At 44.2% G+C, this 23,155-nt stretch overlaps 3 protein-coding genes across 8 annotated transcripts in view; 2 read left to right on the forward strand and 1 right to left on the reverse strand.

Moving 5' to 3' along the window:
- The window catches only part of ADCY3 (adenylate cyclase 3), a 91,402-nt gene extending 85,903 nt beyond the window's left edge, over window positions 1-5,499 (forward strand). For 2 of the 3 annotated variants that reach the window (XM_047852733.1, XM_047852735.1), the window contains exons 17-21: window positions 570-728; window positions 1,244-1,390; window positions 1,929-2,048; window positions 3,034-3,157; window positions 3,821-4,149. In XM_047852733.1, coding sequence (XP_047708689.1) covers window positions 570-728; window positions 1,244-1,390; window positions 1,929-2,048; window positions 3,034-3,157; window positions 3,821-4,149 — 879 coding nt within the window. Of the gene's footprint in view, window positions 1-569; window positions 729-1,243; window positions 1,391-1,928; window positions 2,049-3,033; window positions 3,158-3,820; window positions 4,150-4,491 lie in introns of those variants that run through there. The other variant, XM_047852734.1, reaches the window with a different exon arrangement.
- CENPO (centromere protein O) lies at window positions 2,212-18,992 on the reverse strand. Of its 4 annotated transcripts, none has more exons than XM_047852737.1 (8): window positions 18,761-18,992; window positions 18,408-18,506; window positions 16,789-16,955; window positions 10,625-10,742; window positions 9,682-9,962; window positions 7,489-7,660; window positions 6,379-6,545; window positions 2,212-5,289 (listed from the first exon to the last, which is right to left on the reverse strand). In XM_047852737.1, exons 2-7 carry the CDS (start codon window positions 18,436-18,438, stop codon window positions 6,409-6,411), a joined length of 906 nt encoding a protein of 301 aa, XP_047708693.1. In that variant the 5' UTR covers window positions 18,439-18,506; window positions 18,761-18,992; the 3' UTR covers window positions 2,212-5,289; window positions 6,379-6,408. The 4 variants fall into 4 exon arrangements, with proteins under 4 accessions (XP_047708693.1, XP_047708694.1, XP_047708695.1 ...); XM_047852738.1 differs by having other exon boundaries at window positions 9,682-9,941; window positions 18,745-18,887; XM_047852739.1 differs by having other exon boundaries at window positions 6,434-6,545; window positions 18,745-18,887.
- PTRHD1 (peptidyl-tRNA hydrolase domain containing 1) lies at window positions 18,751-21,932 on the forward strand. Its single transcript, XM_047852740.1, has 2 exons — window positions 18,751-19,134; window positions 21,591-21,932. Exons 1-2 carry the CDS (start codon window positions 18,883-18,885, stop codon window positions 21,759-21,761), a joined length of 423 nt encoding a protein of 140 aa, XP_047708696.1. The 5' UTR covers window positions 18,751-18,882; the 3' UTR covers window positions 21,762-21,932.
- The last annotated feature ends 1,223 nt before the right edge of the window (window positions 21,933-23,155 follow it).

Below are 23,155 nucleotides of genomic sequence, written 5' to 3' on the forward strand. Positions count from 1 at the left end.
TGTTTCTTAGGCTAAGGGCTCCTGGATTTTCACTCACCCTGGTTCTAGGGGTCACTGACACGCATGGAGCCAGAAGAGAAAGGGAAAGAAGCTGATGAAGTTTTGTTTGGTTAAAAGGAAAAAAAATAAGCAGAGAGGGAGAGAGTGAAGTAGCTCCATGTTAGCCCAGGTGCCCCCCGGTGGCTGGCGAGGGAAAGTACAGCCTTCCCGCGGCACTTCTTGGCCTAATGGAGCCTGCTGGAAATGGGGACACCCCGCTGGGCTAGATCTCCATTGCTGCCCGCGTCCCCCAGGCCAAGACGGACCTGTAGCTAGAATTAGGTCCCAGAAGGCCCCGCATCTCCCGAAGGCCTCTGGGAGCTCTGCATAACCACAGTGAGGCTGGAATCCTCACTACAGCTGCAGGGTGGCCTTTGTGAGTAGGTGGGTCTCTCCGGGGCTTCTTTCTCTTGTCATTTAGCCACCTTCCTTCCGGTTTTCCCACGCGGAACCCCTGCATCCAAATTCCCGCTTCATCTTTCCATCAAATGGTCAGCTGAAGCACACACCTTGCCTGTGCCTGTCCACAGGTGGAAAAATTGGCACGGACACTGTTCTTGTGGAAGATTGAGGTCCATGACCAGAAGGAACGCGTCTACGAGATGCGGCGCTGGAATGAGGCCTTGGTCACCAACATGTTGCCTGAGCACGTGGCACGCCATTTCCTGGGGTCCAAGAAAAGAGATGAGGTGAGGGGTGGCCCCGTGCGATAGCTCGCAGCCGTAAGGCTGTGTGTCGTCTGGCTTTCTGCCAGGGAGCCCCTCTGGGCCCAAGGTCTTCTCAGGAGCTGGCACCGTTCCAGGCAGGGCTGCGCCCAAGCTGCAGCTGCATCATAAGCAAGAGGGAAATTCACAGGCGCTCGGTAGAGAGCGCTCCAACCTGTGGGCCACACATCCCCGGAAGGCCCCGTTTCCGCCGAGGCCTTGGCTAGAGCTCCCCCGTCAGCTGCCATCCCCTCACGTAGAAGGGTTCTTCTGTCTCACTTCCCAATTCCATCCCACCCACTTGCTCAAAGCTAGGGCTGTTCCAGAGACCAGAAAAACTCTTGTTCAAAGTCGTGACAGTCTGCCTCCTTACAGCTCAAAGTTGGGATAACCTAGGAGGTATCCAAAAAGCTGAGTACACCAATCACGGGAGATCATCATTTCTGTGGCACACCGTTCCGTCAGCATTTCCTTGAGCGCTCGGGCCTGCCTCTTTTTAGGAGCTGTACAGCCAGTCTTACGATGAGATCGGAGTCATGTTTGCCTCCCTGCCCAACTTCGCCGACTTCTACACAGAGGAGAGCATCAATAATGGTGGCATCGAGTGTCTGCGCTTCCTCAACGAGATCATCTCAGATTTTGATTCTGTGAGTCCCCGTCCTGCCCCTAAGCCAGCTCACTCTGGATCACATCCTGGGACAGGCTGCAGAAGTCAGAAGCTGTCATTACCCTAGCTGCTCCATTTTTCCGGCTGAGCCCCTCCCCATTAACGTAGGAGCTCCTGCAGCCTGGTGGGTCTGAGTGGGCAGGCAGGAGCCTGGGAAATCACCTGCAAATTCATGGTACGACTGGCTAAAACAAGATCCTGAGGCCCCTCGGATTCTCCCCACCCTCAAATTCAGATCCAGTAAAATTAGGTAACTCGTACACCAAGGAAAATGCTTTTACATATATGCTCAATCACCCTAGGGGACTGGCAGTTTTGTCCCACGTTAAGGTCCTAGAAACTGAGGCTCATCGGGAAGTTTGCCTGAGATCACATGGCTGATAAGAGGCAGACTCGATCAGACTTTAGGAAACCATCTCTGGGCTGTCCTGTGGGGTTGTTGTAAACAGGCACACCTGTCACTTAGTTGGCTCATTTATCCCCATTGACTGACATTTCTTCTTTAATACTGGCCTCAGCTCCTGGACAATCCTAAGTTCCGGGTCATCACCAAGATCAAAACCATCGGCAGCACCTATATGGCAGCTTCAGGAGTCACCCCAGATGTCAACACCAATGGCTTCGCCAACTCCAACAAGGTAGCTAACCACCTCTGTGGCTGGAGGAGATGGGGCTCTGCCTCCAAGGCAAGAAAGCAGCGGCCCGCACCCAGCACGTGTGAAACGGGAAGTTACGAGGGTAGCTGACGTTCCCGGGTACCGGTTGTGCCAAAGGGACACACGCACCGCCAGCACCATGCAATGCAAATTTAAAATCAGGTTTATTGGCAAAGTTTAATGAGCAGAGAAATAGGACACACAACCCCTCCATTGCTGCACAGCTTAGCCCGGGTGTAAGCTGCTTCAACTGTGGCCGTGCTCCCTTCGTGTTCTATACTTTGGAAAGAACCAGGGAGTAGAAACCATCCACACAATTATGTAACAATGACGACATCCAGATCGGAAGCAGTTTTATTAGAAGAGGGGTCTTCAGAGCTCACCGGCTGGCGTCGGCCTGTCCTCTTGTTGAATCAGACCTGTGGACCTAGCCATTTAGCTAGCTCGTTCCAGGGGAGGAGAGGAGCTGTGGGGGCCCTGGTCCCAAGAGCTCTTCCTACACTGTTATCATCCTGTTTTGTCTTATAACTGTCCTATACTATGTTAAGTGTTGCTACCGTCTCCATTCTATGGATGAGGCTAAAGAAATGCATCTAAGATGGTTCATGACCTTCCCGTGCTTATAATCTGGCTCAGGAATCAAAGTGAGGACAGCTATCTCAAAATTGTAAGACCAGGTTCGGGCAAGGTGGTGATGAGGCAGGACTGATCTGCTACATGGCAGACACGAAGTGACTTGACAGGACGTGTCTTCCCCACCACCGCCCGGGCTTTGCCCTGGATCCAAAGGGACCCAGGTGAAGCGTCAGTGACACACAGAGGCAGAGGTCATGGACTTGTCTGTGGGAGGAAGTGGAGAATAAGGCCTTTAACACGTAGCTGTAGGAACTCACCTCAATAATACCGTGAAGGGGAGGAAGGTGCCCACGCTGGCTCCTGCTGCCCTCACGGCCGCTCCTTGGCGCAGGAGGAAAAGTCTGACCGGGAGCGCTGGCAGCACCTGGCTGACCTGGCTGACTTCGCTCTGGCCATGAAGGACACACTCACCAACATCAACAACCAGTCCTTCAACAACTTCATGCTGCGCATAGGTAAGGGCTTCAGGCTTGTCTGCTCCTCGATGTGTTCCTCTGACACAAGGGACTCAGCACATCAGGAGGGAAGAGGACTTAGCCCTGAGGCATTTAGGTCGAGGAAGGCCACATGGTCACAGCTTTGGGACCTCAGGGATCTCTTCCAGATGTTCAGACCACACATCTGACAAAATGATGGTTAGCTGTCTGTCCTGTACTGTTGACCGTGAAAAGCATGCTTTAGGAGTCCGGCTGGGAAGTCAGGATATTTCCCCAACCAGTCCTGTGTGCCTGCCCAGGCCTTTGCTGCCTCTGTCCAGCCTGTTAGGAGTTAATGTCACCTGCTGCCCTTATTGGGGGTGGGGGTGGGGTCCACACTCCTGGGTGAGGTCACAAGACACTTGGAAGTACCAGATATGTGTTGCAACTGTCAACTTTCACACTGCATACATTAGTTAGCATACTGGGGATAGCTGACATTTGCCAAGGACAGGATAAACAGGAGACATGCCTGCCCTCTGGTGGCTTAGAGATAAGCTTCAGGAGTAATGTTACAGATTTAGGAGCTCTGTGGTTGGGGTCGGGTGGTAACTTCTCTGGGGGAGGAGTTGATGGCTTCTGAGATGGAATGATGACAAAATGGGACATGTGGCTGTGCTTAATTTTATGCTTCTACACCAGGCATGAACAAAGGAGGGGTACTGGCTGGGGTCATTGGAGCCCGGAAACCACATTATGACATCTGGGGCAATACGGTCAACGTAGCCAGCAGGATGGAGTCCACAGGGGTCATGGGTAACATTCAGGTATGTCCAGCGAGAGCTGAGCATGTGCTCAGACCCAGGGACCGGGCACAAAGTCAGAATAGGGAGTGCTTTGCCACATGCTACTGCCTCCTTTCTGTTGGCCCAGGTTATCAAGTTGGTGTTTTTGGAAGATTAAAGGCAAGGGTGGAAAGGGATGCCTCAGGAGAAGGGAGGAAATACTTCGACCCCATTTCCAAAATTTAGATTTAAGTTTCTGGTAAGGCTGTCCTGCCTCTTGGAATGAACTACATCTTGTGCCAACAGCCAATACCCTGAAGCCACCCCCATGGCAAGAAAGCGCCAGAGCGGGGAGAAGAGACAAAACAGAGTGATTCTGGGGACAGGGAGCACGGTCACTGGGAGAGGGAAAGGCCCTAGGCAACCCCGCATCCTGCCACTGTCCACTCTGTGCCTGTTGGCATGCAGATAAGGGGCTTAGCCCAACAGTTCTGGAGAGCAACACTCCAGGCAGGCTGATTGGGGCCTGTGGGCCACATGTGGACACCCTCTGGGCAGCTGAGCTCACGCTATGTTCTCCCTCCACAGGTGGTGGAAGAAACACAAGCCATCCTTCGGGAGTACGGCTTCCGCTTTGTGAGGCGAGGGCCCATCTTTGTGAAAGGGAAGGGGGAGCTGCTAACCTTTTTCTTGAAGGGGCGGGAGAAGCCAGCTGTCTTCCCTAACGGCTCCTCGGTCACCCTGCCCCACCAGGTGGTGGACAACTCCTGAATGGCTGCGAGCCCCACAACAGTCCAAATGGGAGGGGAGAATCTGTTTTTTGGAATCAAAGAAAGGCCTTGGGAAAGGACAAATGACCAAGCCCCAACCTGCCCAAACTGTTGGAAGTGCACACTCACATAGACTTTAGGTTTAAAAATCTCAAGCCTTCATTTGTTCATGGATACGTGAGCTCTGAGGGTGGCCATACTATTCCTCAGCGTGCCTGTAGCTTCCTCAGAGAGTAGGGGTCTTAGGCATAGTACTGGAACAATCCTTCCAGAGCCCGGGTCTGACCAGCCCTCCTTCCCCCAGAGAGGCCACGGCCACTGTGAGCGGGAACGTATCCGAGGTGGGACAGAGCTGCCTTTGCTGCAGGGCTGGGAGCACAGGTGGGAGAGCTGTGCTTCGGACGAGGACCTGGCAGGACTCGACAACCGAGCGGCCACCTGCTCTCCCTGGCGCACACGTGGAAGGCCTCTTTCAGGCTGGAGAGCTGCTGGTCTCCATATGGTCCGGGCTAGGTGAACCGGCCCTCATGCTGATGTTCCTGATAATCTTGAAAGGTTCTTCTGGAACCCCTGCCACCTTAGTCATGAGAGCAGAAAGTGCAATATTTCCTTTTACCTGGTGGGAGGGAGGGAAAGGGAATTTATTTCTGAGAGAAAAATATATAAACAGATCTTCTACATTTATATTTTTAACTTTCTGTTAAACACTTTCCAATATTGCCTTGCCTCTTGAGCTCTTGCTACAGTCGCCTTTGCTACTGCTTTAAAAGAGAATTTACAGGTATTGATAAAGAAGACTGTTTTATTAAAAGCTTTATTCAACTTGGATGTGATCACTGTGAAAATTCTGTTAATACCAATCATCTGAAAAGCGCTAAGTGCTTTGCTAACTCACACCACTCATCCTTACCACATGCCTAGAAGGCAAGAGCCTGAACTAAGACCTCTCTCTTACTCTCAAGCTGCTTCCTTCTAACAGTGGGCCGAGCTGGCTCTACGAGTCCCCTGTGCTCCCACACACATAGGTTACTTCCTGGTCATCGGGTCCAAAGAGTGACCACGGTAGAGACCTGGCTGCAGCTCTGGGGCAGGAAGGGGGGTCAGGACTCCTATCAGGCCTGTGCAGCATGGGAGAGCTTGCAGAAGACAGATGAGGGAGGTCTGCTTCCCTTTGTAACCGCTGAGTTTGGGCAGACTTCTGATCGTGCTTTTTTATAGCTGACCTAAGACATTCAACTGACGTGTTTTAGAAAACAAAGCATTTGCCACATAGAGCCCTGATTATCCACAGTATGTTCTCACACCATATTCTTTATGAAATGGGCCTAGAATACACTGCTTCAATCTAAGGATCAAACACGTTTTCCTTAACTGTCATTCAGGAACCCAGAATGTTGTAAAAACTTTATTTTCAAAAGACTCAGGAAAACGAGGCAGAATTAAAGCTTTCATAAAAGCTACTCTTCAGTTGAATGGTACATACTCCCTCTTTCACAAAATGCCTTCTGCCCCACACACATTCTGATTTTCAGCTAAAATATATGATCAAATCAATACCTCAGTTGTCCAAACTTGCCCCTTACCATCATGATGGGATGAATGTTCTCATTACAAGGATGGTCCCTAGGCAAGGGCTCTGAGTCTTTCAATAGTTTTCGGTTCCCAGGACCACACCTGGGACTGTGCACAGTATTACTTTACTCACTTTTGACATGTTCCCAGTGAAAATAATATTCTAGGAGACCAGGCTCATATCCAACCTTTCTCCGTTTCTTGCAAACGAAGTAAACACTTGATGCAGGGGCTTCGTAAAAAACAGATTTTCATGGGATGCTCGCTGTTCTTCCCATGAAGTGGATGAGGCGTCCGTCCCTAAAACAGATTAAATCAATCTCATTTAGTGCAACTGGGGGAACCTGAACCTGGATCACTGGTGTTCTGGACCCACGTAACTTTTTTTTTTTTTTTGGTCTGGAGGAAAGAGGCTGCCCTTTATTGGACCAATGAAGTTTTGAGACCCAAACAGACCCTGCCCAGAAGGAAGCCTAAAATCTATGGTGTGAAATCTGCGGCAGCTTCAAATTTTCCACCTCCTAAAAATATTTTATCCTATTTTTCGTTATTGCCCATGTCACATTATGATGGTATATTTAACTATAAAACTGTATCATAAAGCTCTCTCAGCCAGCCCTAAAAAATTCCCATCCAGAGAAGGGTCTCTAGAGAGCGACATATACACTTGTCTACTTGGCTTCTTAGTGAAATGAGTCTTTTGGCTCTCTTCATCACAAGTGACCCTCTGACAGCCTCATGAGCTGTCTCTCTTCAGGAGGGGTCTCCAAAGAAAACAAATCTTAAACCGGAGGAGCATTAGCAGACTTGGATAGAACAAAGGGGAGGCAACAAGGGTAAATTATGTCTACTACCCACAAAAAGGAGAGAAAAACTGGTAGAAAGAAGGAAAACATTTGGGACACCTGGGTGGCTCGGTCAGTTAAGCGTCTGACTTCCACTCAGGTCATGATCTTCCAGTTCCTGAGTTCAATCCCCCCATCAGGCTCTCTGCTGTCAGCACAGAGCCTGCTTCAGATCACTCACTCTCAATATCTCTCTCTCTCAAAAATACACATTAAAAAATATACTTAAAAAAAAGAAAAATATTCTTTGTATTCTACTGAGTGAATTTCTGGTAGATTAACAGAAGAACAGGTCTCCAAAGGTCCAACTGATGTAATCTACCTATTTTACCGTCTCATTCAACCTGAGTAACGCTGAGCACATTGTAATCTCTTCACTGAGGCATCCTTCCTCTCACCTTGGTACGTAATGGTGACGTCAGTTGGAAGGGTTGTCGTGAGGTCCTTATACAGCAGTCTAGCACAAAATGGGAACGACCGACCCTGTGGCTCCACTTTGTAAGTAAACGACAGCAAGTTGCACAGCGAGTTTCTCTGCAAGGGCCCAGCCAGAAAGGCTGCAAAGTCTCTCTAAGGGGTGTGGGGGTCAGAAGAGACACACAATGTATGATGACTACAGTTCCAAAGGCAGTGAGTGGTTGTGACACTTCAAACAAACATGTCTACAAATATAGGGCCCATTAATCAAATTTCAGAGAACTAAACAAAAGAGAAAAGCCTGTAAAAAGGACTAATGATAAAGATGTGAAGAGTTAGTGGCATCCTAGAAAGACCTGCAGAAAACACTAAATAAACGGCTGGGGGTTGGGGGCGTAAGGGAGATACAATTTCTGCCAAGAATTTCATTGTCTTCATACAGTTGGCTAAGATGCTTTGTGTCTGTGTCCACGTTATCAGTGTAAGTTTAACTGACAACTAAGAGCTTCAGAGTCATTCTAAATGCATGGGTGGAACACAGCTTCTAAAAGTCATATATTCCTTATCTGTATTCATTTCCTGTCTACTTAAAAGCACTTTTTTTCTCACCCAACCCTAGCTCCAATGCAACCCCAAGAAGGTAGGCCAGAGTTCAGGCAAAGATGGATAGTATTCCTCTATGTATTACTCTGCTTTGCAACTATACCTAAGATTCAGCAAGACACTTGGTACAAATATAAATCCCTATATATATATATATATATATATATATATATATATATATACAGCTATAAATCCCTGCTGAATTAACAGTACAGAAACTGTATAGGCATTCCTCAGAGATACTGTGGGTTCAGTTCCAGACTGCTGCAATGAAGCAAGTCAAATGAATTGTTTGGTTTCCCAGGACAGTTATGTTTATACCATACTGTAGCCTATTAAGTACACAATAGCATTATGTCTAAAAAACCAGTGTACATATCTTTTTAAATTTATCTATTTTGAGAGAAAAATTGAGAGAGAGGGAGGGGCAGAGAGAATCCTAAGCAAGCTCCACACTATCAGTACAGAGCCCAACATGGGCCTTGATCTCACAAACTGTGAGATCATGACCTGAGCTGAGATCAAGAGTCGGTCGCTTAACCAGCTTAGCCACCCAGGCACCCCCCTGCCAATATGCAGACCTTAATTAAAAAACACTTTATTACTAAAAAATGTTGGGGCGCCTGGGTGGCGCAGTTGGTTAAGCGTCCGACTTCAGCCAGGTCACGATCTCGCGGTCCGGGAGTTCGAGCCCCGCATCAGGCTCTGGGCTGATGGCTCAGAGCCTGGAGCCTGTTTCCGATTCTGCGTCTCCCTTTCTCTCTGCCCCTTCCCCGTTCATGTTCTGTCTCTCTCTGTCCCAAAAATAAATAAACATTGAAAAAATAAATAAAAATAAAAAAATGCTAACCATCATCTGAACATTTAGTGAATCGTAATCACTGATCAGATCACCATAACAAATAATGAAGAAGTTTGAAGTATTGAGAGAATTAACAAAATGTGACACAGAGACACAAAATGAGCAAATGCTGTTGGAGAAATGGCACAAATAGGCTTGCTTAACACAAGGTTGCCACAAACCTTCAATCTGTAGAAAAACACAATATCTGCACAGTGCAATAAAGAGAGGTACAATAAAATGAGGTATGACTGTACTTTGTGAAGGGAAGAAAGGGTCAAGTATAAAAGCTTGACGACTACCATTCGGGAGTGAAAAATCCCTTAACCAGCATCCGTGCTTCAACAGCATCCAGAATTTCAAAAGGGGAAGAAGGTGGAAAATAACTTGTATATAAATAAGAAACACGCATCAGAAGGACAATGGTCAAACTTCTGGCTCAGAATTATAAAACATTTTAAATACAAAAGAGGAGTGCCTGGGTGGCTCAGTAGGTCATGATCCCAGGGTCATGGGATAGAGACCCACATGGGCTCTGTGCTCAGTGTGGAGCTTGCTTAAGATATTCTTTCTCTCTCTCCCTCTGCCCAACCCTCTACTTGAGCATTCTCTCTAAAATAAAAAAATAAAAATAAGATAAAGTATAAAAAATAACTTGCCCCCCGCCTTTTTTCACCTTTTGAGCCTATTCTGGGCTAATAAAATCCTATATAAGATCCCAGACAGATACCTGAAGTTGATCTGCCTGGTACTTCCTCCCAGCGTAAGCATTTAGGTATTCGCAGAGACAGAACAGGAAGTGCTGAATATTAGTCTGTAAGTATTTTGCAGATATCTCCTCTAGGGGAATGAAGACTGGAACTGAATGGTGATGTATCCGAAGTGGCTTCTGTATGACAAGGTCAACAAAATAGGAATCCAGCAAATTTCCCTCAAAAGCAGTGCTGATGCAGACACAGACCCCTCGGCTGGTCCGTTTCCCACTGAGCCCTGAAGCAAACAAGTTGATACCTGTCAACACATGTCAGCAAAGGTAGTTTCTTTCTCAGCTGTGCAATCACTTCAGCACTGCCTCATATACACAATATGTTTGTTGAATGAACAATCAAATGTTTGTTGAATGAACATAATAGACTCTATTCTGACGCTGCCTCACTTCAGATTTGAGTTGTTAAAACCATGGAAGATGGTGGAAAAGATAAAACATCCTTATATCAAATTATGGAAGAAGAGATTTGGAAATTTTCATGTTACTCCTTTTTCTGAGTGTCAAATAATGTATGACAGTGCAGTTCCTTCCACAATCCTCTTATGCCATAGATAATGGGCAGGATAAATCCCCATTATAGTAGGAAAACAGAGACTTACTAGGTTGAAACAACTTGACCAGTGATATCAAGCCAGCCAGCAGCAAAGGCAGTTCTACCACAGGGTCCAACACACACTAGAGCTAAAATGAATAATCTAAGCTGGCCACCAACCAATCTTCCGCAAAAAGTGGCCGATTTTGTAGGTGAAGATGCCCACAAACAGTATGCCAGCTTTGTGTGTATAGGCTGAAGAAGGCAAAATCCATGCTCATGAAATAAGTCCAGGACTAATAATATATCTAGCAAACCAATGCACTAGAGACAAGAGACTCAGACTGAAACAGGTCAGAAAATAAATTATACCTGTAAAACGATATGCCTGCAAAATGGCTTTCATATTTTCCTCTTTTCCTCCCACAGCTTCTTGCTCACTGATCTCCAATGTTTGGTCGGGTTCTGCATTGGCAGTAGATGCTTTAATCTGCAAAATATGCAGCAAATCAAACTGGGTGCAAAGGGGCATAGCACAGGGTCCTTGCCCTCACATAAATGCAGAGTATTTTTTATTATGTAATAAGTGTATTATACTACAGTGACCCATTAGTGCTATGAATTCACAAGAAAGGAAAAATTTTGTGGGTCACTGTGCTAGAAATCAGAGTAGCAACTGTGCTGGCCCAAAGAAGAATCAGGACTTTGATAGGAATGGAGAATATTGTGAGAAGAAAAAGAAAAGGGTGTAAAGCAAGTCTAGGGTAAGCACAGGGTAGCAAAGCAATGAAAACATGACATACCACAGCTTGCGGGATATAGTTAAAGCCACGTGACAGGCACTGAATGTTTGTATCCCTCAAAATTCATATGCTGAAACCTAATGTCCGATGTGATGGTATTTGGAGGCAGGGCCTCTGGCTGGAGCCTTCATGAATGAGATTAGTGCCCTTGTAAGAGACCCCAGAGAGCTAGCTCACCCCTGCCAGCATGTAAACTACACTTCTAGCACTTCAACTACAGTGAGAAGACTACCATCAATGAGGAAGTAGGTCCTCATCAGACATTGAATCTGCCGGGTCCATAATCTTGGACTTCCCAGGCTCTAGAACTGTGAGAAACGTGTGTTGTTGATAGGTCACCCAGTTTATGGTATTTTTGTTCCAACAGCCCATATGTGACCAAGACACTGTGCTTAGTGAAAAATTTATAACTTCACAAACAAAAAGGGGAAAAGAAAGACTAAAAAAAAAAAAAAAATCCGTAAGTATTCATCTCAGGAAGCTAAAAAGCAACTTAAATCTAAAGAATAGAAGGAAGGGTATAGTGAATTATGAGAAAATATCAATGAAAATGCAACACAAATGTGTAAAAGAGAAAAATCAATAATGCCAAAAATTGGTTCTTTAATAAAACTGATACAAAACTGATAACAAGACTGATCAAGGAGAGAAAAAGAGAAGAGTGATCACAAATTACCAATCAGATTAAAAACTGAGACAATGCTACTGATCAATCCTATTCACAAGATAGTTGTTTAAGAAGCTTCAAACAACTTTATGGCACAAAAACAGACACTCACATCAATGGAACAGAATAGAGAACCCAGAAATGGACCCACAGACGTATGGCTAACTAATCTTTGACAAAGCAAGAAAGAAGATTCAATGGAATAAAGGCAGTCTCTTCAGCAGATGGTGCTGGGAAAACTGGACAGCGACATGCAGAAGAATGAACCTGGACCACTTTCTTATACCAGACACAAAAATAAACTCAAAATGGATGAAAGACCTCAATGTAAGATAGGAAGCCATCAAAATCCTCGAGGAGAAAGCAGGCAAAAACCTCTTTGATCTTGGCCGCAGCAACTTCTTCCTCAACATATCTCCAGAGGCAAGGGAAACAAAAGCAAAACTGATCAGGACCTCATCAAAATAAAAAGCTTCTGCACAGCAAAGGAAATAATCAGCAAAACTAAGAGGTAACTGATGGAATGGGAGAAGATATTTGCAAATGACATATCAGATAAGAGTATCCAAAATCTATAAAGAACTTACCAAACTCAACACCCAAAAAATAATCCAGTGAAGACGGGCAAACATGAATAGACACTTCTCCAAAGAAGACATCCAGATGGCCCACCCACACAGGAAAAAACGCTCAACATCACTCATCATCAGGGAAATACAAATCAAAACCACAATGAGATACCACCTGTCAGAATGGCTAACATTAACAACAAAGGCAACAACAGATGTTGGTGTGGATGTGAAGAAAGAGGATCTCTTGCACTGCTGGTGAGAATGCAAACTGGTGCAGTCACTCTGGAAAACAGTATGTAGGTTCCTCAAAAAACTAAAAATAGAACTACCCTACGACCCAGCAATTGCACTACTAGGTATTTACCCAAGGGATACAGGTGTGCTGTTTCGAAGGGGCGCATGCAACCCCATGTTTATAGCAGCACTATCGACGATAGCCAAAGTATGGAAAGAGCCAAATGTCCAAGGACGGATGAATGGATAAAGAAGATGTGGTATATATATACAATGGAGTATTACCTGGCAATCAAAAAAAATGAAATCTTGCCATTTGCAACTACATGGATAGAACTAGAGGGTGTTATGCTAAGTGAAATCAGTCAGTCGGAGAAAGACAAATATCACATGACTTCACTCATATGAGGACTTTAAGATACGAAACAGATGCACATAAGAGAAGGGAAGCAAAAATAATATAAAAACAGGGGAGGGGAGGGTGCCGGGATGGCTCAGTCAGTTAAGTGTCCAACTTCGGCTCAGGTCATGATCTCACAGTTCGTGAGTTCAAGCCCCACATCAGGCTCTGTGCTGACAGCCCAGAGCCCGCTTCGGATTCTGTGTCTCCCTCTCTCTGCCCCTCCCCCACTCACATTCTGCCTCTCTCTCTCTCAAATAAACATTAAAAATTTAAAAAAACAAACAAACAGGGAGGGGGACAAAACATAAGAGACTCTTAAATATAGAGAACAGAGGGTTGCTGGAGGGGTTGTGGGAGGGTGGGATGGGCTAAATGGGTAAGGGGCATTGAGGAATCTACTCCTGAAATCATTGTTGCACCATATGCTAACTTGGATGTAAATTAAAAAATAAATTATTAATAAAAATTAAAAAATTAAAAAAACAAAAATAAAACAAAACAGAAACAAAAATAAAAACAAAAACAAGAAGGTTCAAACAACTTTAAATGAAATGCAATTTACCAAAGATGACCCAAAGGGAAACAGGAAATATAAAAGCTTTATATTAATCAAAGAAATTGAATCAGAAACTTAAAACCTTCCCACAGAGGAGGCCCAAAGTTTTACCAGGTAGTTCTTTACAAATATTTAAGGAAAAACCACACCAATTTTATATAAACTTTTCCAATGAACAGAAAAAGAGGAAAATATATCAACTCTCTTTATAAGACCCAGTTAAATTTGATGCCAAAACCCGAAAAGGACATTAAAAAAAAAAAAAAAAAAAGCACAAGACAATCTCAAGAATTTAGATGTAAAAGTCCTATTAGCAAATATTAGCAAATAGAATTCAACATTATATAGAAAGGTAATACATCAAACCAACTTAGGTTTATTCTAAAAATGTAAGCCATTATCATTCAAATACCAATCAATATGTATCACCACATTAATAAAAGAAAAGCCATACAACCACCTTAATGTATGCAGTAAAAACATTTGATAAAATTCAATACTTGATCACAATTAAATGAGCAAGCTAGACATAGAAGACCATTTCCTTAATCTGATAAGAGTATGTATACAAAATTTAGAGCAAACAGGTTGACCCTAAGATTATTTCTACTCAACAATATAGGAAACAACTTAGCTAGTAGAATAAGGCAAGGAAAACAAATTACAAGGATTGGAAAGAAGTAAAACTGTTAGTGTTTGCATATGATATGATTCCAGATGTAGAAATCCCAAAAGAATAGAGAGATAAATAGAATTAATGTAGATTTAGCAAAGTTGTCATAAAATCAATATATAAAAATCAAATATATTTCTACATAATATGAAAATAAAATTTCTAAAAGATAACACATCAGGGGCTATTAAAATAGGACTTGTGGGTCAAACCTATCTTGACACTTATTTTTGTAAATAAGGTTTGACTGGAACACACCCACACACGTACTTATTGTCTATGGCTACTTCACAGTACAACAGCAGAGCTGAATAGTTGCCATAGAGACCAGGTGGCTCACAAAGCCTAAAATAATGACTATCTGGCCTTATACAGAAAGTCTGTGGACCCCTGCCATATACGTTAACATCAGGAAAAATCAAATACATAAAGATAAATATATTGAACGATGTTTAAGACCTCTACACATGGGTGGCTCAGTCGGTTAAGCGTCCGACTTTGGCTCAGGTCACGCATGATCTCACAGTTTGTGAGTCTGAGCCCCACATCAGGCTCTGTGCCGACAGCTCAGGGCCTGGAGCCTGCTTCAGATCCTGTGTCTCCTTCTCTCTCTACCCCTCCCCTGCTTGCACTCTGTCTCTCTCAAAAATAAATAAACATTAAAAAAATAATTAAAAAAATAAAGATCTCTACACATAAAACTGCACACATTACTAAGAGAAATTAAAGAACTAAATAAATGGAAAGATACATCATGTACACTAACTGGAAAATGCAATATTGAAAATATTTCAATTGTCTCCAAATTGGTGTATAGATTCAGTGCAATCCCAATCAAAACTATAGGTTTTTTGGAAATTGACAGCTGATTCCCAAATTTATGTAAAATTCAAGGGGCCAAGAATAGCCGAGATTATTCTGAAGATGACGACATATATGACAGGTATCCAAACTTACAGTAAATAAATCTCTTGTACCCACATGGAACAGAACAGGCCCACAGTGGACCCAAAGATCCATTACAACACAACGGGAAAAGAATGGACATCAAAAAGTGGTAGCAAATGCACTGGATATTCACATGGAAAAACAAAAGTAGTAGTATGACCTCTACTTCATCCCATACACAAAAATCAATTCCAGACAGACTGTAGTTCTGAAAGTAAAAAGTACAATAGAGTTTTTAGAAAATACCACAGAACATCTTCACCATCTCAAGTTAGGCAAAGATTTATTAAAAGGAAACAAGAGCAGTAAGTATAAAATTAGACTCCTAAATCAACCTTCATTAAAATGAAGACTTTCTTTTCATCACAAGACACCATTAGGGTGAAAACGCAAGCCACAGTCTAAGAGAAGATTCGTAATACATATACTAAAGAATTCATATCCAAAATAGGTAAACAATTCTACAATTCAGTAAGAGATACACAACGCAATAAAATTTTTGCAGAAGCCTCAAAAAGCCTATTTCACAACAGAAGACTTTCAAGTATCCAATACAGGTACTTAACAGCATTAGTTATCAGGCAATTGCAAATTACTCCACCATGAGATACTGTGACACTCAGCAGAGTGACAAATTTTTTAAACTGACAATATCAACTACTGGTAAATATGCAAAATGATGGAAATCTTTTACACAGGTGCTGGGAATGTAAAATTGGTGGAATCACTTCCAAAAACTGTTTGGCAGTATTTACTAAGGACAAATATGACCTAGCAATTCTACAAAGTATACGCCTCATAGAAAAGTACGTATTTTTACATCAAAAGACAGGAACAAGAATGTTTCACAGCCCTGAAGTGAAATAAAATAACCCAAATGTCGCCAATACAATTAAGTAAATAAATTGTGGAATATTCATAAAATGAAATTACTACACAGCAATTAAGTAAATAAATTGTGGAATATTCATAAAGTGAAATTACTACACAGCAATAAAAAAGAATGACCACTATGTGCACCAGTATGGATAAATCTCACAGACAACATTCAAAAAAAACAAGTCAGACATAAGTTTACACTTTTTACATTTATATAAAATTCAATGTAGGGTCTTATGAAGCATTTTCCTGGCTGTGTAAGAGTTATTGGAGAAGTAGATATACACGAAGAGAAAACAACGAGCAGACTACTCCAATAATCCCGGCATCCCAATCCCCTGGTAAATATTTACAACATATGTGGATAATACTTTGGAAGCACAAAGACAACCTAAAGGAAAATTTGGCAGGTCTTGCTGACCTATCCTGGCCAAGAGAGAAAACTGAAGAGAAGGAAGCATCAAAGTTCACTGTGAGGTTTCAAGTCTGTAAGGGAAAGACGGAGGTAATGACAAAAATACCAATGACCCATCAGGCTGAGACTGAAGTAACAAGCTCCTGTCTACAAGTGCAGGTTAAGAGGCTATTATGAAGAACTTGCCTGGCCTATCAGTAACGCCCAACAATTATTGGTTGACATTGATATTAGCTGACTCTACAGAACTGATCATTTGAGAGGTCAAGGACTGAAATCAATCCAGTAAGATCACAGGTAAAACCCATTATACAAATTGTTAATTCCCAGATTATGCTTATTCTTTATGCTCCAGCAAAGCTTGCTAACATGGCCCCTGTACTCACTCTGGCTTGACGCTGTTTCACTTCAGCCCTGAGCTTATCACGCAGACACCTCAGTTTATGAATCTTGGTCCTAAGATCGCTCTCTGCTGTCTCTCTCGGCGGATCTTTTAAGTTTTTACAGGATCTGCTCATTTGAGTCTCTAGTCTTTCCAAGTGAGCTAAAACACCTGAGGAAAGTAAAAAGGCACTTTCACAAGCATCCAGGGATTTCTGACTCTGGCCACAGGAAGAATTTCAGGGATGAACAGAGGGTTAACTCCCTTCTTAGAACTTTGACCAGCTAAAATGTTAGACATTGGCCACGATTTATAAAACCAGAGGACCTGACAACAAGAATCAAGAATGAGCAGCCTTATAGGTTGAGCACAATGTACAAGCAGTTCCTGACCAGGACAGTCCAACGTGAGCATAACCGGAATATAACTCATGTCAGTTATCTCTGATAAGGACTGGGGAAAACAGGGTCACCAAATTCACTGACTCTCTCAGACACTGTTATTAAAAATGTAGATTTTTACATTGGCTTTTATGTATGTTTCCCCAAAGTGCTAATGCATAACTCTTTGGATTCAGACATCCAGAGAGCCTTAAGTGTTTTGAAGCTCTGAGAAGTATTATTCACACGGGACTAAAAGGACACTAAAGGGAACTGTCTACCAATATTACTGGGATTTAGAAAGGAAAACAAGTTCACAGTTGGACAGAAATTCAAAGGCAAATATCAGTTCCCAAGAGATTAAGGACCATCACAGTTTCATAATGCCAATCAAGTCTAACAATAAAGCATTTGCTGCACATTTCCTACACATTAAGACCCCGTGCTAGATGTTTTACTTGCACGTTATGTAAAGAATTAAAGCATGAAGGGGCCCCTGGGTAGCTGAGTCGGTTACGTGTCTGACTCTTGATATCAGTTCAGGTCATGATCTCAAGGGTGGGATCAAGCCTTGGGTCAGGCTCTGTGCTGACAATGTGAAATCTGCTTGGAACTCTCTCTCTCCCCTCTTTGCTTGTCTCCTCCTCATGCTCGTGCGCGCGCGCTCTCTCTCTCAAAATAAATAAGCTTTAAAAAAAATAAAGCATGAAGATAATTCAGTTCTTATTTTCTTTCCACAACCATCACCATAAGGCCACTACTTGCCTCCATTTTCCAGATGAAATGAGAGCAGAGAATGGCAAAATAACTTGCCCAAGGCCACATTATTTCTAATGGCAGGGCCAGGACACACCCAAGTCTAACCAACACCAAAGTCACTGCTTGGCTCCGATCCTTCTACAGGTGTAATGCATAAATGACCCCACCCAAAAAAATCTTGGAAAGGAACGAGACCTCAGTGACTAGAACTGTAGCTCCGAATATATAAACACTAAGCATTATTATGAGTGCAACCTATCCGTTTAAAAAGGGGCAGGAGCCTAGAAATGTCTGAAATAATTTCCCATCTGCAATGAATAATCTTAGCTGGCCTGTGCCTTTTCAGTCTTCAGTGTTTGGATCTTTCACCATAATGCTCCCAGCAGGCCGGGTCACACATCCGTTAGAGGAGGAAAGGGTTGTTTTGATCTAGGCGTCCTCTTTGGCAGCAGTACTAAGGGGGAAAAGGCGACCCTTTGAATACCTCCTTTGGACTTGTCATTCGCCCACTCCATCTCGGTTTCCCACCGGCCTTCCTACGAAGTTGTGCAGGCAAGCCTTAATAGGGACCCAGATGTCCTTGCTGGTAAAAGAAAAAAGGCAAGAAAGTCACATCTATTCACACTTGGGGTGTCGCGAGACACCCCAAGTGACACCGCTAGGACTCCCCTTCCCTGACCCGTCCTACCCTGCCCGTTCCCCGGTCCTGGCCGGCAGTCTACTTGCCCCCGCGCGTGCCCCACAACACCGCTTTAAGAGGCTGTTCAGCCTTCCACCCCGACCACGGTCTCGTCCGTCACCGGGTCTTCTTTTCCCCTTACCTCTTCTCTCGCTCACCCAGGCCAAGGTGGAGTTCCCGCCGTCCACGCCTTCAAAACCAAACCAATCGGACCCAGCGTGCTTTGCGCCGCCACCGTACAAAAACATGGCTGCGCTCAGGGCCCCTCCCTCATCCCGGCATGCACCGGGGAGTAGGGCCGGTCTTTCTGTGGGCCCGGAAGATGGCGGCCTCTGGCGCAGAGCCGCAGATCCTAGTCCAGTACTTGGTGTTACGAAAGGATCTGTCGCAGGCTCCATTCTCCTGGCCGGCAGGCGCAATGGTAGCGCAGGCCTGTCACGCAGCCACCGCGGCCTTGCACATTCACCGCGACCACCCCCACACGGCCGCTTACCTTCGGGACCTGGGGCGCATGCGCAAGGTGGTCCTCGAGGTGAGGCACCCGGAGGAGGGGGAGGGGTGCCGAAGTCGTCGGGACCGGAAGTGGGTGTGGTCTTGGTGCAGAGGCCTTACTTGGTCGAGTAGGTGTGGCGTGAGTGGGGAGGAGTCTTCTAAGTAAGGTTTGGGAAGGTTGCCGAGACTTGAGCGATGGCCCCCGGGAGCTTTACTTCGGCCGGACGGGGGCCTGTGTGAAGAGTGAGTGGACATTGGGTTATTAAGACTTCCCGCCCCCTTCCGCTCTCATCGGCGTCCCTCTTAATAGAGGGGTATGACACCTAATTATTTGAAAAATAAATGTGTACATATATTGAACCTAGCTTCATAGATAACCAGATACCGCTGGTGTAAAATAGAGGTAAGGTTCGTTTTGCAGGTGGCCAAACAGATCTTACCCTTACCTTTTCCCTTTGTCAATTCTGCTTCTGGAAGTGTAACCTAGGAAGATACCAGATACCAGACGCATCGAAGAGCATTGTATAGATCAAGAATATTCATAGGAACACTTTATAATAGTAAAGAATGTGGAAATCGCCAAATTTCCAGCACTAGTGATTGGTTAATTTTATGCTTAAAATGTGCTATTATAAAGCTAGTATAAATCACGGGTTTTGAAGCATATTTAGTTGGCATGGAAGAGTGCTCATTATGTTATGCTGACCGAACTATATTCTAACTACAAAATGATCCAGATTTTGAAAGGGAAAACTAAGGAAATACATCCACATATTGAGCAGGTGGTGAGATTTGGGTTATTTTCTAATGCTTCTCTATTCTTTTTAGTTTTCTACATTAAACACATATTTTACTTTACATTATAAAATGTACTATAAACAAACTAGAATCCTAGGGCGGAGATGGGGTAATCCCTTAATGGCCAGCTGACAAAGCAGATTGTCTTTCAAGAGAAAGATTTCTGTTGGGTAGTAAAACATCAGTCGGTAACCTAGGGGGAAGTGTCTTGAGAATCTATGCGTAGACAGAAAAGAAACAGATAGCTTTTCATTTAGACTTTTTATAGGAAGAGGACCTCAAGAAATCATCTGGTTCAGACATCTCCCTCTCCCACACGTTCAGGCAGATAATATATTTATTTACCCCTTTTCTCAGATGAGAGATCTGAAGCCCACAGAGATTAGACGACTTCCCTTAAGTATAGAAGACACCTGATGAGAGGTGCTTGGGTGGCTCCGTCGGTTGAGCATCCGATTCTTGATTTCGGCTCAGGTCATGATATCACATTGGAGAGAGATGGAGCCCGAGCTATTAGCACAGAGCCTGCCGTGCTTAAGATTCTCTCTCTCCCTATATACCCCTCCCCCACTCATGCTTTCTTTCTCCTTCAAAATAAACTCAAAGGTTGCACCATCACTAAGTGGCAGAGCAATGGACTCCCTCTAACTCACTGTCCTATGCTGCTATGTGGTGCTGAAGAAGGAGTGGGGGGGGGGGGGGGAGTCCATGAGTTCTCCTCCAGCATGGCTGTGCCCAGAGGACTCTAGCTAAAGAGTGGCAATCCCTGCATCCTCCTAGTTGATAAGACAAACCTCTAGTTATCTTAATGGCTTCCGCCCTCACAGGCAAAAAATATACATTATGCCAAATAACACACTTTTTTTTTTTTTTGAGAGAGAGAGAGAGAGAAAAAGCATGAGTGGGGGAGGGGCAGAGAGAGAGGGAGACACAGAATCTAAAGCAGGCTCCAGGCTCTGAGCTGTCAGCACAGAGCCCTATGCAGGGCTGGAACTCACAAACCACAAGATCGTGACCTGAGCCGAAGTTGGATGCTCAACTGACTGAGCCACCCAGGCGCCCCTAACACACTATCTTCCTTTTGAGTGCTAGCTTTAATACCTCCTATTAATGGGAGTCAGTGTGGTGACAGAGAAACAATTTGAGAAGGATGTTAGAGAATGGTTTGCCCTCTGAGCTAACAAGTGGGAACTGTCCCAGCGAAAGGAAAACCTTTCCAGGTTTAGGAGGGGGTCCGATGGGAGGGGAGGATGGAGCTCGAGGTGATGTGTTGTTAGAAATCTTTTCATAGTCCACTCTTAACATCACAGCTGGCTGAAGCATTAGGGATAGCTGTGTGGACACCAGCCAGAAGAGAAGTAGAAAATCTAGAGAGCATAATTACTGACAACGCATACAGCATCTCAAGAGGGAAGAGAAAAATCTCCATTTTAGAAACAAGCATATTAAGCCTGTCCCTCTCCTACTCCCAGGCAGCTTATCTAAGGTCCTACAGAGAGTGAATGGCAAGTGGGGCAGTAAAGCTGTTGCTTCTGGAGACACACGCTACAGCTCCTTCGTTGAGAGAGCTGCTCTCCACTCTTCAGTCCGGAGGAAACCCCCCTACCCACCCCCACACACACACTTTTTTTTTTCGTTGCCTTCTGACACTTCCTAAAGGGGCCATTCAATCTGTGTTCTGTGCTCTGCTCCTGGTAGGCTGCAGATGAAAGCACCCTGAAGGAGCTGGCTGAGACCCTGCAACAGAGCAACATTGACCACATGCTGTGGCTGGAGCAGCCAGAGAATATCGCCACTTGCATTGCGCTCCGTCCCTACCCCAAAGAAGAAGTGAACCAGTATTTGAAGAAGTATCGATTGTTCAAGTGACTCGTGCTATCAGTTGCCTTGATATCTTTATCAGCTGGATCCAGAAACTGCATGCCATCTATCCCTGAGCATCATGTACTCCTTTCAATGGCAACTCGTTCTTCTCTTTAGGCTGTGAGTGTTTCTGGAGGGTCAAACACATGTTCGTATTAAAGTTGTCATTAATAAGTACTTCCTCTAATTATTTTTGATTTGTTCAGATGGGGAAAGTAGGTAAGCAGCAATATTGTCCGTGGGTCATGGCTCAAATAGAAGATTTGGTTAGACTCCTATCCAGGGATCAAGGGAACGCCCTTCCTTCTTTATTAGGAATAATAGAGTTCTTCCAGTCACCCAGGTTTTCAATTTTGCCTTTGAATTCTTTATTTCTTATTCACATCTAGATATATTCATTGAATCTAGGACAATATCAATTTCAAGATACACCATTACTTTACATGTTGTTAAGAAAGAAGAGATGCTGCCAGTTAAGACACGTGATTAACCATAAGATGTATTTCAGTTTCAAAGGTGTTAAAATACACATACACGCGCGCATACACACAAATACGTATGTATTTGGTGAAATTTGTCAAGTACTAGAGCTATGGTAGTTTTCAGGGCTCCCACCCGGTATCAGGCTCTCATTTTGTTCATCGGAGTGTCCCACTGGTGACTCCTGTGTGTCCTGGCTACCGTCCAGCAGACTTTCTGACACCAGGTTTGTTTAGAACCATTGAGCACCCTGTTCGGTATAGACTCCTACTTGCTCTTAGAATAAAGGTAACAGCTTCAGCTTAGCCTTCAGACCCTCCACATTTATATTTCCTACCCACCTTTTTAAGTTTATCTTCTACTCTTTCTGTACCCAAACTTGAGGTTTCAACAAGGTACTCCAGTTGCCGCCTACCGGTCTCTGGCCTGGGAGTCAAGTGTTCATACTCTTCCCTCCCCATTCCCACATCTGGACTTTAAACTATTTCTGGCTCAAGTTTGATCACCTTCAGCGAGTCTTACCCAGCCCCAAATGATAACACCCTTTCTGAACCTCTAGAACACTCTGTACAATGTTTTACATGTTTCTATAAACATTTGGAGACATCTACAGAAATTGTTTGGACATCTGTGAAGCAAAGGTTATAAAGGGTAATATCAGCAGGTATCTGTTGCAAGTCTACTGTGGCAGGCTGTATTTAGAGTTGAGGATATAAGGATGAACAGAAGTTTTTGCCTTCAGGTAGTGAAGAATCTAATGAGAAGACAGAAACCTAGATAATTCATGTAGAGAAGATTGTACAAGGTAATGTGGGTAGACCTTCCCCTTTCCCTCTAGATACCAAGACAACTAAGACACTAGATACAAAGATTTTCTGTTATAAGAGACGGTTGTTTCAAACTAAGAGAGTGGATGAAGA

This window comes from Prionailurus viverrinus, chromosome A3 (assembly GCF_022837055.1).
Source record: "Prionailurus viverrinus isolate Anna chromosome A3, UM_Priviv_1.0, whole genome shotgun sequence".
In the NCBI taxonomy this organism is placed as follows: Eukaryota; Metazoa; Chordata; class Mammalia; order Carnivora; family Felidae; genus Prionailurus; species Prionailurus viverrinus.